We start from the raw sequence: 18,587 nt of genomic DNA, 5'->3' as shown, positions 1-18,587 counted from the left end.
ATGTAATAGGAGCTATTTAATTTATGCATTTTGACACGTTTGAAAAATCCATACATTTCTAATAAATCTGATATAAGGAAAAATAGGCAACTTAAAATTTAAATCCACTTTTATATATATATATATATATATATATATATAGAGAGAGAGAGAGAGAGAGAGAGAGAGAGAGAGAGAGAGATATTTAAGTCTTGTTTTAGAGAGATCCCTCTTCAAGGCTTCTGTCCAGCCCCACCCCCAGAAATTATTGCTAACACCTTCACATGAGTTAGTTTGTGCTGTTCCTCAAGAATATTAGGTTTAGGGAGAAGCACACATTGGTCTGCAGGAACGATGCTTTGTGAGGCACATTTGATGGAGCAGTGCGTAGGGGAGGGGAAAAATCTTTTCCTCTACCCATCCTCGTCTCTCTGGGAGGGGTTCTGCAAGTTAGAGTGGCCAAAGACAGATTAGTGAGAGTAAAACAGAAGTTGATCAACAAATGCAACATCATGTGTGCTCGAGGAAGCACCTGACAATCACCAACCCTGTGTTTGGAACTTGAGTCTGTATACCATCCTGTGCTAAAACAAAAGGGATTTGGGGCTTTTGTGTGAGGGAGACCAGTTAAAAGAAGGTGGCCAGGAAAAGTAAACAAGGATTCCTTAGGAAGGTTTGCAATGCAGATCTAAGTTTTACTTTTTGTCTCCCATTGAGAATCGTTCAGTGTTCTCCTCTTCCTGGTCCGGAGTGTCCATATTTGTATCTTTTTCTTTTTTCCAAATTTCCGTCTTTAAAAATGAAAATTTCCTTTATAAATAGAAATTGCCTTTACAAAACGAAAACAAAGGCCCTGTGTTTTACCGCTTTTCCTGGGTCTGCTGCTTCTCCATTGCCTTTAACTCGAAATGTCTCCTATACCAAAGAGGTGTAATTCTGGTGGCATATTCTGGTTCCAGGGGCAGGGTGCCAGTGTTTCCAGTCCCGTTCAGCCAGTGTCCCTTGGGCAAGGTCGTTAGCTTCTCTCAGTCTTAGATGCAGTAAAACTAATTCCTAATTTGTTCAGAAGTTTACATTTGAGGCATGTGACTTAGCACAGCCTCGAGTACATGAGGACGCTAACTGCTATATTTTTTACATCACCATCACTATTATTATTATTACTATTGTTATTATTATTATTATTATTATTGTTCCTATTAACTGCTGCTCCACCACTCATGGCATTGTGATTTGCAGAGGGCTGAGAACGTTTTTTGGTGCCCCTGCTAATCATTCTAAATAAATGACTGCCGATGGTGCACGCTTTTAAGATCAAAGGTCTTGAAGATCTTTGAAGAGCTCCCTCGAGTTACGGTCCCTTTGGGAGTGGGGGAAGGACTGCCCGTCTGTCCCTCTCCTCATCTTTTACTTTCATTCCCATTTTTATGTTCTTTTCGAACAAAGAAATTTCTTTCTTGTCTTATTTATTTTGTTCACTCTCTCATTGTAGCTCCCTGGACAACATTGTTCTAAGGGTAGTAACTTCTTCCAGAACGATGCTGAGGTGTTTTGCTGATTGTTATCTCTGATTCTCCTTTGTTTGTCGTTCCCATATTCAGATTTCTCTCCTGTTATGCTAATGTGGCAGCTTTAAGAGCCCCTGGAGTGTTAAGTGCCTGGGTGATTTGGACCCTGCCTAGAAGAAAGGTTTTCTTTCATTTTGGAAAAAACTGAGCTCACAGGAATGATGTTTTGTTAAGGAATATTATTAGCTTAATATTTTGGTCTTTGAAAATCATCTCACTTCTTCTAAAGCCCCCTGGGTAATATCGGATATAATTTTATAATTTGATTGTTTTAAGATGATAATAAGAGTAATGTTTCTCTTTTTTAACAGTGATTGTTGTAACTATTAGTTTTTCCCATTCTATTTTTCTGTTTCCCAAAAATCTCAAAAATGAATACATATTACTTTGATAATACAGGAAAATATTTTTTAGTGTTTATTTTTTAAAAGAAGTGGGCTTTTAAAATTATTTTATGTATGCGAATTACTTTTTGCATCTTTTTTCCAAAGGTGTGTAACGAGTACAGCTTCATAAGATCTATAAACCAAATCTCTCAAGTGAACAATTCCCTCTTTAACATGACTTCAAGAAAGAATGTTACGATTGGTATACTTGATAAAAGGGTAAATAGGTATGGAAACCTTAAGTGGTCCCCAAGTGCATTTCTTATTTTTCTCAAGTGTACTTTAAAAGATATAATCGATATTATTAGGCAAAAAAAAAAAAAAAAGCACAATTTATATAATAGGTTGGTAGATTATTGTACAAAATATGCAGCTTTGTGTCTCAAGACCGTGGGATAGGTTATGTGTTACCAGTTGCGGTTTGCCTGGAAAATTTTTATCCTTGAAGATCGAACTCCATTTGGAATGAAATCTTCTGTTGCCCATGTAACGAGTTAATTTCTTCCTCCCCTCTTCTCTCTTTGTAACTGATTTATAGTTCCATCCCAGTATTTATTGAAAATTGCTTAAGGAAAAGGACTTTGCAGGGGTGCCTGAGTGGCTCAGTCTGTAAAGCGTTGAACTCTTGATTTCAGCTCAGGTCATGATCTCACGGTTTGTGGGATTGAGCCCTGCCGTCCAGTTCCGCACTAACAGCGTGGAACCTGCTCAGGATTCTCTCTGTCCCTCTTCTGCCTGTGTGTGCCTTCTCTCGCTGCCTCTCTCTCTCTCTCTCTCTCCCTCTCTCCCTCCCTTCCTCAAAATAAATAAATAAACTTTATTTTTTATTTAAAAAAAGTTTTTTTAACGTGTATTTATTTCTGAGAGAGAGACGGAGCATGAGCAGGGGAGGGGCAGAGAGAGAGGGAGACACAGAATCCGAAGCAGGCTCCAGGCTCCCAGCTGTCAGCACAGAGCCTGACCCGGAGCTCGAACCCACGAACTGTGAGATCACGACCTGAGCCAAAGTCAGACACTTAACCGACTGAGCCACCCAGGTACCCCTGAACATACTATTTTAAATGTCTCCAAATGTTCTTTCCTTCATCCATAAAATGACAGTGTGGCAGTGGGATGCATGAGGTTCTGCTGTATGACAAATGATCTCAAAAAAGGACACTGTCTTATGATGACAAAAACGTATTTCCTTGCTCATGCTAAATGCCTGTCAGGGACTGACTGAAGCTCTGTTTGAGCTGTCTCTACGTCCGAACTTCGATCGTAGAAGAAGGGGAAAATTAGAGATGGAAAAACCCTTCTGTCCAGAAGTCATACCTGTCATTTCTGCCCACATCTCATTGGCTGTTCAAGTCATGTGGCTACGCCTGAGTTTAGGAAGGAGTAGCCTAACTCCTAGGTAGGAGTTTAGGTAGGAGTAACATCCCCATAGGGAGGGAAGCCACTTCAGGAGATGAGGGGTCAGAGGAGATGCACGTAGGGCCCCCGCCCCCACCCCCGCACCGTGCTCACCTGCAGAGGACGCGGTTTTGTGTGTGCACGTTTATAAGATGCCCAGGAGTTTGCTGTCCTTCTCTGTCTGCATCCCCAGTCCCAGAAAGTTAGTTTCATGTTGACTAAATACTTGCTGTGAGCAAGTCCACACCAAGCAATTGTGACTGGAGCGATTAAACCACAAGAACATTCTTCTTAGTATACCACCTAACACTTGAAACAGAAGTTACCTGAAGTTAGCCTTTGAATGATGAGACCATAAAGAAATGAGAAATATATCTTCAACCTCTGCCTCTCAGTCGCATTCCTTAATTATTTGTGTCAGGTTTGAGAGAAGCCGATAGGACAGCCTTTGCTGAGTGCTCGGTGTAATCAGGCTGCACTTTCCCCATTAAACTGATCAAGTATTGATTTGTTCTTTTAGTGTTTAGAAGACTCAGTGTTGTTTTGTTTTCATAGAAAACAAGGCAACTATATTGCTCGTTTGTTTTTTTTAGGCTATTACCTGTTCATGTTATGTGGCGTTTAAAACACAACAAATTTTACTGTGAGTTTTCCTCTTTGCCGTTTTATCTTAAATTTTGCACAGTAAAATTGACTTAGTCATGTATGTTCAAGTTTTCATGAATTTTCACATACATACAGATTCATGAAACTATCACCACCACAGGATATAAAAACTCCCTTGATGTCTTGGTGACGGCAGAGCGGAATAATAATTATGAAATAGAACAGTGGTAACATCAGTTGAAGACAAATGTGTGTGTGATTACAACTCTTAGCATTCTGACATTAGTATTCATATACATTTTTATCTTTGTAATGCAAAGTCTGATTATTGAAGATGACCCTTGTAATGGTAAAGGAGCATTGAAGTCCTTTTAACATTTCTGTGAAGGCTAATTAGAACAGAGGGCTCAACTTATATTAATGCAAATATTGAAAACGTTAACTCTTTGCAGTTTGGAAGTGAATTTCCTGTTATAATTAAGGTATAGATCAAATGTGAATTAGAATCTGTTCACAGTATCTAATCCTCCTCACTTGGGACATGCGGATTGGAAGTGTTCTCTTCTTATGCTCCCTCAATTGTCTTACTGCTGCTATTAAATGATAATTTATTTTTAGATTGCTGAGAGTAAATGTAGGTGCTGGTAATTCACTTAGTGGCTGTTACGGTGTCATTAATGAAGTAATGGATGACATATGACTCCGGTCTTATTTTATCTTGACTTACATGACTTTGGGAGTATTGAAGGTGACTCCGGAAATAGGATCTCCTAGAACACAGGCATTGCTGTTTTGACCTTTACCTAGAAGTCTTTGTAGGACTTCCTCTAAAATAATTCATGTTGACTAATTAATTGGCTCATCGAATCATTCGTTCATTCAACTATAACTTAAGTATTTAAGGGCCAGGCATTAGCGAGGATATGGGGAGATGCAGGGAATAAGTAAGATACATCCTTGGGGTGTGAGCATGTATGGCAGAATTACAGGACAGGGAAATGAGTGCTGATAGGAGCCTGTACAGTGTGCTCTGGCATTGACAGTGGAGCACCCAGCTCCTTGGAAGAGATACTTACAATAGCAAAGTATTGCTACAGCAGGGTGAATGTAGAAGATGTTACGCCAAGTGAAATAAGCCAGACAAAAAGGACAGATACTGTAATGATTTCACTTATATGAGGTGCCTAGCAGAATAGTCAGGTTCATAGACAGAAACTAAATGGCGATTACCACGGGCAGGGGGAGGGAGGCATGGGGAGTGATGTTTATGGGTACAGAGTTTTCAGTGTGGGATGATAAAAAAGTTCTAGAGATGGATAGTGGTGATTGCTGAATATAACATCATGAAAGCATGTTAATGTCATGGAATCATACATTCAAAAGTAGTCAAAATGGGAAATTTTATGTTACATATATTTTGCCACAATAAAACAACAACAAAAAAATAGGAACCAAAAAATGATCAGTTATACTCCCCACCCCCAGTTCTTCTCTTTTTAAGAGAAGTTTTTTTTAAAGAATTTTTTAACATTCCCTCTCCATCTTTTGTATCTGTTACAGTTTTTCCTAAAAAGATTTTATATGTAACACTAATCTCTGTCAGATTTATGCCATTAGATTGTGTTGCAGAAGTCCATAAGTATGGATGAAACTTGCTTTACTACCTTTCAAGCTAATAAATATTGAGAACATTTGAGGTACTTTTGTACGAAATGGCATATTTAATAAATTCTACATCGCTATATTTTATTTAATTGAAAAAAAAAAAAGCCTACGTACTTCAACATGAATGACCCTTGAGAACGTTATAAGTGAGAGAAGCCATTTCCAAAAGACTGATGGTTCTATTTATATGAATTGTCCAGAATAGGCAATTTGTAAAGCCAGAGAGTAGACTGCTGGTTGTTTCGGACTAGGGGGAGGGGGTTGTGGAAAGGGGAAAATGGGAAGATTTGGGATTCGTTTTAGGGGGAATGAATCAATTCTAAAATTAGATTTTAGATGGCTGCACCATCCTGTGAATATACTAAAAAGCATTTAATTGCACACCTTTTTTTTATAGGTCAATTGTATGGCATGTGAATGATATCTCCTATAAGTTTTGTTTGCAATGCTTAAAGGAATGGTTTAATTTATCTTTTTTTGAAGTATCTTTTTGCTTTTTGCTTCCTCATATGTCTTAGGTTAGTTGAAAACAATGTAGCACTGTCAAGATTAGCTTTTTAAATATGCATATACTTTCTAACAAAGCTACACAATCTGAGCAGACTTTATGACTGGTAACCATCAAAATGAATGCACAGACATCTGAATACAAGTATTAGTACATTTTGTGCACTCACACGCTGAGTGACCTTGTTAAACTGGTAGCGTACATATTTAAAACCAGACAGAATATGATGATTCATTTGATGACTGCAGAGCAACAGAAATGACACATTTCTTTTAACGATGTACCCGTTATAGGATTGCTTTTAAAAATGGTCTGTTTTCGTCAACTCGTTACATTTTCTTTGCTTTTTAATTTCATAAAAAAACTAACAAACATTGAGACGATTACCAGCTCGTGAAAGGAGAGCTCCAAAGAAAAGCACTGGGTGGAAATACTGTTTCATTGATTTGGTTAACCATTCTGTAATCCCTGCTTCTAAAGTAGTCACCGTCTAGATGTTAAGCAGCCTTGATACATTAGCCCTTAAAGTGTAAGTGACCTCATATTAAAAGAGATACTGTTTCCATACTAGTTGCTACCACAGCTCCTCATACACACACCCCTCGTGTGCCCACATGCCAACTCGCATACTTGCCCACCTACTCGGACTCACAGCCAGCTCAGAACTCAGGGTTTGCTCATGGCTGCCATTTTTTTGTTAGCCACATTTTGAACTAAGTGCCCCCCTCTCCCACTTATTCCTTTGGTTAACCTGGGCCCCACATTTATAATTAATTTATAAATTAATTGCATTTATAAACTACTTGCCTAAGAAAACACATTGTGATTCCAACCTAAAGCTGCAACTGATTTTTAGATATATAACCCAATGGGGAGGGGGTGCTACCTATGAAATGTCTCATTTTTACTTTATATTTACTTATGTATTAACATAGAATTTTTCACTTCCAAAAATTAAGGCTGGCCAATCATATGTTTGTTTACCTGCTTGAGTCCAACCAACTATTACTATTTGAACATTTGTCTTCCTGTCAAACAGCACACACATTTTAAATCTCTTTCTATGGGGGCACCTGGGTGGCTTAGTTGGGTAAGTGTCCAACTTCGGCTCAGGTCACGATCTCACGGTTGATGAGTTCGAGCCCCGCGTCGGGCTCTGTGGTGACAGCTCACAGCCTGGAGCCTGCTTCGGATTCTGTGTCTCCCTCTCTCTCTGCACCTCCCCGACGTGTGCTCTGCCTCTCTCTCCCTCAAATGAATAAACATTTAAAAAAATTTAAGTCTCTTTCTATGTATGTTCATGTGGTTTTAACCCATATCTATATTTATATGTTTGGTTGTATACCTAGCAGTAGCCGTTGTGGGGACCCAACGAGAAGGGCAAGATAGTTATTTCCTCCTCTCAGAGAGCCTCCCTCTTGGAGATCGATGACCGTGGTGGAAGGTGGGACCAAGAAAGCACTTGGGTAACAGCAGGAGCAGTTGCTGAGGCGTCAGAGAGGAGGAAGTAATCTCTGGCACCAGAGAACCTGTAACAATAAGCTGAACCTTAGAAATAAGGGAAGAATTTTGAAAGGTGAAGAAACCAAAAGGTCCTTCACCAACATGCAGAGTTCTTGAGAAAAGGAATAGACCTAAAACCAGAACAGAAAATATCTACTCTGTCTCTTCGGGGTACATGAATCTGTGAAGTCCTAATTCTTTTAGTGGGAGAAATACAGACTTTAATTAAGGGGTAAGTTTATTTTTATTTTGTGTTCTGGCGCCTACCATTCTAAAACATTGCCGGGCCTGTAGCATGAAGCTGAGGGTAATTGCTAGTGGGAAATCTTATTTTGAGAGCCCACGGGAAAAGCCCACCGCGTACATCCTCCCTGTTTGCTATTAACGTTTCAATTTGTAAGTTGTCATACTGCGACAGGCCAGTAGTTCACCCGGAGCAGGGTCCTGCTTATAGCAGGCCACCCTGAGAGTTTCCAAGAGAAACTGCACTCCCCTTTCTGGCCCAAGGTCATGCTCACTGGGAACCGCTTTCTAATTTATTGTATGCACATCAGCACAAGTTAAACCTCCTTCACTTACTAGTTACAGGAACCAGCTCATTGAAAAGCTGTTCCCAGGTTCCCATTTCTCTGTATGAAGATGTGTTACCGTGAACTTTAGAAACTATTCAAGGAAGAAAGAAGAGTATTAGATAAATTGGTCTGTTGAGGGCTTACATGTAAACACACACTGAATTATTTTATTTTCCCGGTATCCCTAGAAGGTGGGTCGGCCACTCTCTCTGTCTTACAGGTAAGAAAACCGAGGCACAGAGAAGGAGAGTGAAATTTCATTCCCTGCATTATGTTCCTTGTTAAAGTGTCACTTTTTATCACAGTAGGTATGTTGAAGGTTGGCCAACGCAGGGTCCTGCCCCTTTAGTAAACACACACTTTTGTTACACTGTGGATCTTGATGTTCAGCCGCAAAAGACCTGGCCAGCAGAGAAGCATAGCAGAAGGCCAGCATGTATGCGTCAGGGTGTGTGATGATTAGCGTCGCCTGACGCGGCCTCCTGTGCCGCTCGTGCTGAAGAGCCTACTGGCTGAATACCCAGCCAAGAAACACGACAGTTTTGTGAACAGATAATATGTTAGGCCTTCGTTTTTCTGTTGAATAAGAAACTCTTCAACTCCAGCTCTAATGTATATGTCTCTATGGACACGTATCTATCTGTCTTTCCAGATAGATACGAGACAAGGTGTGTATACCTATTAATTTCTAGTAGAGAAAGTATGGATAAAACATTCCAAGGAGTCCTGTTATTTGGCTATTTGAATTTCTTGGTCCAAAATGATTTTTTTAAACGACTAGGCTGCTATTAAGAAGGTGACCGATCCGAGTTCATTGCTCTTTTCGTGCACATTCCTAAAAGCCCTGATGTTCACAGTTGGTGGACAGAAAGTGGAGACACACAGGGCATGGTGAATACATATGCATGACTGACCCCTAAAGAGCTAGGAGGTGACTCTACAGAATTAGCTGGCTCTCAGACTCCGTAGATCCTCAAAATACTGTTGTAAGGACGAAATGAAATAACACGTAGGAAAATGCAGTATTTCAAAAGCTAAAAATCACTGGTTGCATGCAGGTTATCAAGGAGCAGCTCCTTTCTCAACATTCTTACTTCTTGGTCTCTTTGTACACGCCCTCTCCCCCTGCGCCCTCTTCTCTTCTCCTCTTCTCCTCTTCTCCCCCTTCCGCCAGGCTCCAGTTGATGAGCCAGTGGCAGGGGGCAGTTGGAGAAGGACTGAATCCGTCTCGTGTTCTTACTGCTTTCATAAATGGTCACATTCACGCAGCTTTCCTCGTGTCACTCTTTTCCCTGCCCACCTTTGTATCCTCTGAGGAATTTTAAGACACTCTCTGGGCTTCCTAATTTGCTTCGCTCCATTTTGCTCTACCTTTGCATTGGATCATCTTCCTGCTCCTCCCTTCTTACACACTCTACATCTAGCTATCAGCCGGCCAACTGGTTAGCTTCATTGTGTGATGCTGTGTCTTTTGCATGGTACATACTCAGAAAATACGTGTTCATTAACTAGCTGAAAAAGAAACAGGTGAGTTACATATTCCTTCTTCTCTTTCGGTATAAAAAAAAAAAAAGTGTTGACTGGCCTTAAATTTGGAGATTTTATCCAAGCTCACAGGATTGTAGAGCCTCAACTGTTTAACTCTTGGTGTCTTTCCTGCTAACGTAGCAAGGCAAAATAATAAAACTTCTTTGAGGCAAGGGAGTGTTTATTTTGAAAGACTCAAAAACCTTCCTCTTTAGGCATCCATGAGTTTACCTTTGTTTTGTCACCTAACAGAGACGATAGACATGAGGAAGCCACTCTTGCGTGGAATCCTCTGAAAGTAACATTAAATTTCCAAATGTCATCAGAGAGTATTGCCAGTCGACACTCGCTTGAAGAGCCTGGGTGATTGGTCTGTTTTCAGCGTGTGGATTTGATTGCCCTTGCGAGTGTTGATCTGAAGGGAACCATTACCTGATTCCTTAAAATGATTAATGTTTTCTCCTTCCATTTTTTTTTTTTTTTTTGAAAGGAAATGGCAAAAATCCTTAATCATCCCAGAGTCTATGCTTTTCTGCACATACCGGTCCAGTCTGCCTCTGACTCTGTACTCACGGAAATGAGAAGAGAATACTGCGTGGCCGACTTCAAAAGAGTGGTGGATTTTCTGAAAGAGAAGTAAGTCTGTTAGTACTTAAGAAAATAAGCATTTCTTTTTTTCTTTCGAAAGCATGTGGCAAAAATGCACTTATTGTAGCCACAATTAAAGGTACCAGAGCGAAGGCGAGAGTTTTGAAGCTTTCCGAGCCTTTAAGTTTCCTTAGGGACCCTTGATGTGGTTTCTTCTTATATCCACCTCCCATCTGTTCACAAAATACCATTAATTTGTGTGAGATTGCCACAGTCTGTCCAAGGTAACACGCATTGCAATCATTTTTCTACCTGACCTCGTAGATGAAAACTGTGTTGGCTTTGCTTAAATCTCCTTTAATGTGGCTTTTTGAGGTTGTGAGCTGGGCCCGATGTGGAGATCGGCCAAATCATGTCACCGCGGAGTAGATAATTTTCTCCCAAGTAGCATTTTTTGAAGAGTATCTGGAACGTTCTTGCTTTTACCCGCTTATCCCTGAAGATCACTTGGAGAATTGTGATGTATAAGGTGGTTTTGGGATTCTGTGTTTTTAAAGTTGAAATTGCTCTTGACCAAAATTAAGGCATATTTACACAATCTTAGACATGAATGATCATTTTGTTTCCACAGAAAACACTTGCAGCCCGTAATTATATTCTTCAAAACCCTACTTCTCATCATCACCAAACGTTGACTGCCTTCTGTGATTATACAAGGCAGGAAATAGCAGGGCTGGCCAAGGTCATACAAAACCTTCTCAAGTCTGGGGCACTGTTCTCCCCCGTGGCGATATGTCATTTATCCGGGCGTATCTGTGGCATGCGTCTTCCTACTTTCCATAATTTTTTTCCATAATTTTTTCCTCTGTTGTTTCTCTTAATTAAGATACAACTTTGTGTTTCCATCTTCTTGTTTATAATTATATACCTTTGTACCATGTCGAAGTGCTACATGGGTATGATTGCTTTATGCAAACTGTGAGCAGTTATTTTTTCCGCCTTCAATTAGTGACTTATCCTGACTACATAGAAATCTTTTTAAATCTTTTTCTTCTTCTATTTACTTGCTCCTTCCTTCCTCATCTTTCCTTTATGTCTTTCTAAATTTTTTTTCCACCTCTAGGCATTTCTTGATTATCCTAACCACTAGAAATAAAGACACTTGTGTGCCTTCAAACAAACACAGCTAATTGTTCGAATATTCAAATCAGCGAATAGAAGGCGTATTTATTCTCGGATTTCGCAATTGTAATTGTTAAATATATACAGCCTTCAAAGTAGAAAGAATAATGACAGATCTTACCATCCATAGTACTCTCTGCTCTTGAACAGAATGGAGGTCAAGGCTGAAGTGTGAGAACTTTTATGTTAGATGCCTGTTAAGTTTCCCTGTATCTCTCCTTTGCGTTCATTCTAGCTTATTGTAGGTAAACTTGCCTCCTGTGAGAGAGTCCTTTTGGGCACGTTGGCCCTGGTGAATGGAATGTTTTCAAAATTGCAGATAAATTGTTGCACCTGTGAAATTTCTTGCCTCTTGCTTATTACTAGGGCAGTGGCAAATAATGTGTACAATTCATACCTGTTGCACAAGATTTTGCCAAGTGGAGACATGCATCCTGTTGTGCAGAATAGACTAGAACACTTTCCAAATAGTTTGTTGCATTAATGTGATTCAGTGAGGTTAAGGAATCAACACCTCTCTTTCTCCTCCACTTGGGTGAGTGCTGACTCAGTTGTTTGGGGAATTACTGTGGCTACCTAACTAGGCAACAATTTCACAATAAGTACTAGCCTTTTATGTTGTTCCAAAGGTGGCCTTCTTAAATCTGTTGCATCTTGAACAGTCTCAACAGCATCCGTGAGGTATAGAGAGGTGAAAAGATGATCACATCAAAGTGTTAGAGAGTAGGCTCTTGCCTTTATTCATGGGTTAAACTCATTGTCCTTTTTTTGGATTCTGAATTACCCTGAGGCATCATTGTAGCTTTTCTAGAGCTACCCTGCTATCGGAAAGATCCCAGAACGAAGTACTCTGCCTGAGGATCTGTAGTGTTTCCATTGCTGGAAATATCAGAGATCCCTGGAGAGGATATTGGAGATGCCTGGAGAAGACGCCCCCATCCCACACCCATCCATCCACAATGTCAATTTCAAGTAGTGTGAATCACTGAAATGGTAGAGTATGGGTCTAGACAGCATCTCTGAAACGTTGTTTTTTATTAAAACTCTGTGTTGTATATGTACAGCGAGGGCAGAAGCAACCTCGGTGTACAATTTCATACTTAGATTTTAACTTACGAGATGTATTGGAAAAATGTAGAAGGCAGACAGTATGGTGCACTGATACAGAGAGCAGATGACTGAGAAAAGTTACAGGTACTCTTCAGAAAAAAAGAAGAAATCAAATCCTCACGACTAATCACGTGATCCTTGCATGGTTTTACACAGTTCATCAGAACCATAAAATTGTGTATTTTGTCCATTCTGCCCTGTTGCTTGTGAAGAAGCATACAGCACTCTCTCCTGCACGGACAGTGGAGTCCACCTGTGCTCCTTAGTGAAAACGTGTTTCCTGTCCTTTCGGGAAGGTCCACCCATCCAGGGAGTACTTTTCAACTGTAACAAATATTTAGAAATAAATGAAGTAAGGGAATTCTTCTGTGATGTTTTGCTTATTTTTCCCTATAAAAACTAGATGGCTTTATGCCAAGTAGAGGAGTGCTTGTTGGAAACACCAAAGTCTCAGGGATTTCTGTGGCACTGCTGGTCTGGATAACTGATCCGGCACAAATTGCTTTGTCCAGTGTTTAATCAGAATTCAATAAAATATTGTCTTTTTTAGAAGGAGGACCTCACACTGTCATTTTGCCATTTTGTGCATTCATAAAATGACTGTGACTTAAAATGACTTGTTTGGTGCTTTCCTCTTGCAGCTGCTTTTTAAGCTCTTGTATTAATGTCTTCTTTCCTCTGAAGCCTTTGAAGCCCTTTTTTTCCTAGTGAGCCTTTAATAGATGAGAATCTTGATTTTTTTTCTCCATGAATATGAATCTTCTCATAAATTCATGTTACGAATAAGGAACAGAGCACATCCTAATCTGTCTCATCAAAAAAATCCAATTTTTTTTTATTTTTTATTTTATTATTTTTATTTTTTTTTAACGTTTATTTATTTTTGAGACAGGGAGAGACAGAGCACGAACAGGGGAGGGTCAGAGAGAGGGAGACACAGAATCCAAAGCAGGCTCCAGGCTCTGAGCTGTCAGCACAGAGCCCGACGCGGGGCTAGAACTCATGGACTGCGAGATCATGACCTGAGCCGAAGTCGGCCGCTTAACCGACTGAGCCACCCAGGCGCCCCAAAAAATCCAATTTTTAAAACAACCTATAGCATTTAAGACAGAAGGCCAAACTGTTTAAGTCTACCTGAAGCTACGGGGGCTTTTAAACTACTAATTCAGTGATATTTATGACTCCCTGTTTCTGAAACACAGGGAGGTGAAATCTCTTTAATTAATTTTCTTTACCATTGAAACCGGCCCATGTGATAGCTGGGAGCAGTAGAAGTTTACTTGTGAGCCAGCTTGAAGTTGATTCATTATTCTCTGCAGTTGTTTGAAAGTTGGCAACTGTTCTCCTAACAGCAGCTGGATTGGAGATAACCTGGTGGTGCTGGCACGTGCTGAGGCATATGGGAATTTATTAAATCACGCAACCTTTGCAAAGAAAAGTGTCTAAATTACTTAATATACTAATTTAAAACAGCTGGTTGTGAGCAGACGATCATATGACTTAAATTATTCTATTCAGATTTATTAATCCAGTTGGAAAATTAAGTTGATGTTTTTATATGAATGGGTAAGATGATTCCTTGAAATGTGTAATGGGATTTGGAGGGATACGGAAGCAAACTATACCACCAAGGTGCCATTCTGGTTTCAGAAAGATTGGTGTCTTTATGATTTTCAATAAATACCTCATGAGTTTTATTCCTTTTATTAATTGGCACTGAACTGGTTTTTCTGTTACCTTTTTAAGATATTGCTGGAATTTTTTCAAAAAGTATAAAATTGTATTTTTTCATGTTATTTTGAAAGAGTTAACTTCCTAATGAGAGGGTTTTTCACTTTGGTATGTTGAAGGTGATATACTTAGGGTTCCTAGGGCGTTGGGACCTTGGACACGGACTTTAATTGGGCCCCCCTCCTTTGAGCAGTAAACTCAATCACTTCCCCAACATAAAACCGTATATTCACATATATTCACAAAATGACAACACATAGAATTCTTCTCTCAGGCATATGTTCTCGTGCTGAGGAAAAGAATCTCTGAGTCCTCAAATTCACACATTAAAGTGTGAAAGAAGATGAAGGAATGTCCTGTTGATAGATACATTTTAAGACATGAAAGAGTTTATATATGAAAAGATCTCTTTGTTTCCACAGATTATTTTGTCGGAGGTCCAGGGGCCTTTGGGTTTATGTTAACCAGACCTTAAACCTCCATCTCCCTTGCCCCGTAGATGCATTTTGAGTGAATTAACGACCAGTTACGTTTTCACCTGCTAGTTGCATAGATCTTAAGTTGTACCTTCCTGTAGCGTCTTTGTGTTGACTAAAAATGACATGATATTATCCATTCTCAGAATTTGCTATAATCATTTGTCAATGTGCTGTGTAGTTCTGGGCCAATTTGTCATGTTGCTTGTAGAATATTAACCCTTTAGTATCTTGATATCCATTCGCACCCCTGAGTTGACTCTACCCAGAGATTGCCCAGTGAAATGCCATAGCCAGTAACCAATGAGCACTCGGGGTAAAAGGGAACCTTTCAGCAGGGAGGACTCAGCAGAGGGGAGGTACAGCCTTGCAGAGAAAGCTCTGTCCTCCCATCTCTCTGCTGTGTACTCAGGCAGTAAAGGGGCAACGAGGGCACAAAGCCGGGATCACTTTGGCAGGTTGATTTCTGTAAGTGAGTCACAGAGTTATCTCACACTGCCCAGCCTATCCTGTGACCTACTTTTCCAGTCTGTCTGAAGGGGAAAAAAAAACAAAAACAAAAACAAAATGATGCTAACTCCTGAACGTCTTGAGTCCCATTTCTTTCTTTCATTACTCCCAATCATCCATGTGTCCATACTGGAACACAGTCTGATGAAAGGACGTTGTGCTAAATTTGTATTTTATTCCGGTTTTTATATCTAGCTTTATTCCTAGTGGCTGGACACCTGAGCAGCAATATCTGTCAGAATAGAGGAAAAGAAATTGCGGGGAAAAAAAAAAAAAGAGAGAGATTCCGCAAGGACTAGGTAATTAAGTTTTCTTCCAGATGCATTCCCAGATTCCCAGATGTGTTTCTATTCACTGAATAACCGCCTCCCAAATAATTTAGGCAAAATACTTCCCTCAAAGTTGTTTTCTGACTTTATTCCATCATTTCTAATATCTTTTTTTTTTTTTCAACGTTTTTTATTTATTTTTGGGACAGAGAGAGACAGAGCATGAACGGGAGAGGGGCAGAGAGAGAGGGAGACACAGAATCGGAAACAGGCTCCAGGCTCCGAGCCATCAGCCCAGAGCCTGACGCGGGGCTCGAACTCACGGACCGCGAGATCGTGACCTGGCTGAAGTCGGACGCTTAACCGACTGCGCCACCCAGGCGCCCCTCTAATATCTTTAACTAGGTTGTTATCTTGGGTGTCCGTGAGACCTTGTTCGCTATTTTATCTCTTGTCGGACCTCTTTTTGAAATAGCGACATTCTCTTGTCTTCCTCTCCCTCCCTTGCTGCTTTTACATTTTTTCAAAAGAATGAATAAGTATTATTGGAACAGTTATGTAGCAAGAAAACACTTTTTCTTTTTTTGACAGGGTATTATATTTACATTTGGAAGATACTGGCATCATGTGCTAAATACCGCATTATTGTAGGATTACTCTACACGTGATTCATTGGTTTGAAAGTAATTACATATTCTATTGATGCTTTACATTTTCTGTCTAGCCTGGTCAGGAGAGAAATCTCATCATTCCTAACCTCTTTCTACCTTCTGTCGTTCCGTTACAATGCAATCGTGTTACTCCTTTCAGAAATAACACAGAGAAGAGAAGCTTCTTTCCCTTAATCCTTTGTATATTCTCTCTACCTCAGTGTTTTGTTGTAAACGTAAGGGTTGAGGGGCGCCTGGGTGGCGCAGTCGGTTAAGCGTCCGACTTCAGCCAGGTCACGATCTCGCGGTCTGTGAGTTCGAGCCCCGCGTCAGGCTCTGGGCTGATGGCTCGGAGCCTGGAGCCTGTTTCCAATTCTGTGTGTCTCCCTCTCTCTCTGCCCCTTCCCCGTTCATGCTCTGTCTCTCTCTGTCCCAAAAATAAATAAAAAACGTTGAAAAAATAAATAAATAAATAAAAATAAACGTAAGGGTCGAGTCGCATAGTATGATAACATGTACTGATAGGTAGCATTTTTCCTTTCATTGATAGGGTGCTTTTCATATTCCACAGGGCTCACATGCTACGTCATGATGTAGTCACAGAAGTATGTAAGATAGGTATTTTTAGTCTCTACTTTATTTTTTTTTAATGTTTGTTTAATTATCTTGAGAGAGAGAGCATACAAGCAGGGGAGGGGCAGAGAGAGAGAGAGAATCCCAAGCAGGCCCCGTGCTGTCAGCACAGCGTCCGACAAGGGCCTTGATCTCACAGACCTTGAGATCATGACCTGAGCTGAAATCAAGAGTCAGACACTTAACCGACTGAGCCACCCAGGCGCCCCTAATCTGCACTTTTTAAAGTGAGCCTCAGAGTTCAGACTGGCTAAAAAGACTTGGTGAGAGCCCACAGTGATTTAATGCATAATAAAGTAGGTCTTCAGTTTCTGCTGCACAGCAATCTTCCTAACAATAATATTGATTCAATCACTCATTTTTTTTTTATTTATCAGTTTTGTGCTCAGCTCTGTAATAAATGCAACAATATCAATACCAATAGTAATACTTAATGTGGTGATAATAATAAAGCCAGTGGCTAATATTTTTAAGTTGTACTTTTGTGCCAAGCACTGCTCTAGGGCAGTGACATATGTTAGCTTATTTAATCCTTAAGTCCCAAGGATGTTAAGTAATTTTCCCATGGTCAGGCAATCTCTAATCAGTGATAGAAACTCAGTGAAAACTCAGATCCTGTGATGCCTGAGCAGCTCAGTCATTGTGCCGTCCTGTTGTGCTAATCTAAGGCACAGTGCTCTAGCAATGGGAGACAGTAAGGTGGACTCAACAAATAATGAAGTAAAATTTACAGTGCTTCTAAGGGAAGGTGAGAAAGGTATGCATGAGTGTCAAGGATGGTGTTTTATCCCAAAACCTAATAGAAGAGGGAAAACGAGAGGAAGGAAGAATTTGGATAGAAAAAATGAGTTTGGTTTGGGACATACTGAATTTGCAATACCTGTATAGAAAATCCAGGGGAGATGAGAACTGGGTGGCTCAGTCATTTAAGCGTCCAACTCTTGATTTTGGCTCAGGTCATGATCTCATGGTTCATGGGATTGAGCCCCACGTCAGGCTCTTCGCTGACAGCATGGAGCCTGCCTGGGATTCTCTCTCTCTTGCTCCCTTTCTCTGCCCCTCCCCTGCTCACACGTGCACTCTCTCCTTCTCTCACTCAAAATAAATGTTTAAAAAAAAAAAAAAGGAAGAAAACCCAAGGGAGAGCCCCTGTAGACTATACAAAAGGTGGGCGAAGAGCCCAGGAAGGAGATGAGGATGTAGAGATACATGTTTGTGAGTAATTAGCTTTTGAGTGGCAGATGAAGCCGTGGGTGATGAGATCATCCAGCAGAAAGAAAATGGAAGGCTAAGAACAGGGGATTCGGGAAGACCGGCATTTGGGTGATAGATCCTGTGATGAGGGTGAAAAGGCAGGGTCGGGCCCATGTAGGGGAAGACGAAGGAGGAAATGGCACCATGGAAGCCAAGGGACATAGCAGTTTTAGGAAAGTGAAAATGGTAAGGGTCAAATGCCAGCTAGAGTTGCCTCTTGGGAGCGGGTGCTGAGCTAGGTGCTCTGGAGGAAAAAATAAATACTTCTTAGGTTATTTTCTTTCCCCAATACCGTAAGTGCTCAAGAGCTGTTGAGATGTAGTAGTGTCTCTGTGGTCCTCTGTTGACTGCATGCCCAGTTCTGAGCACGGTGCTCAGTTTGTCCTCCTTGACCCCTTGACCCCCATTTTGCTACGCTGTGTGCACAGCATCCAGGGCCACAGGAGCAAGAGGCGGGGATAATACATATTGGCTG

General features: G+C 40.5%; 1 protein-coding gene across 7 annotated transcripts in view; it reads left to right on the top strand.

The window, feature by feature from the left end:
* The window catches only part of CDKAL1 (CDK5 regulatory subunit associated protein 1 like 1), a 711,422-nt gene that overhangs the window by 424,261 nt on the left and 268,574 nt on the right, over window positions 1–18,587 (top strand). For all 7 annotated transcript variants that reach the window (XM_058732865.1, XM_058732859.1, XM_058732860.1 and 4 more), the window contains one exon: window positions 10,200–10,345. In XM_058732865.1, the coding sequence (XP_058588848.1) occupies window positions 10,200–10,345 (146 nt within the window). The remainder of the gene's footprint in view (window positions 1–10,199; window positions 10,346–18,587) is intronic.

The sequence above is a fragment of the Neofelis nebulosa genome, chromosome 6, assembly GCF_028018385.1.
Source record: "Neofelis nebulosa isolate mNeoNeb1 chromosome 6, mNeoNeb1.pri, whole genome shotgun sequence".
Lineage (NCBI taxonomy): Eukaryota > Metazoa > Chordata > Mammalia > Carnivora > Felidae > Neofelis > Neofelis nebulosa.
This window is presented reverse-complemented; position numbering and strand designations above follow the sequence as displayed.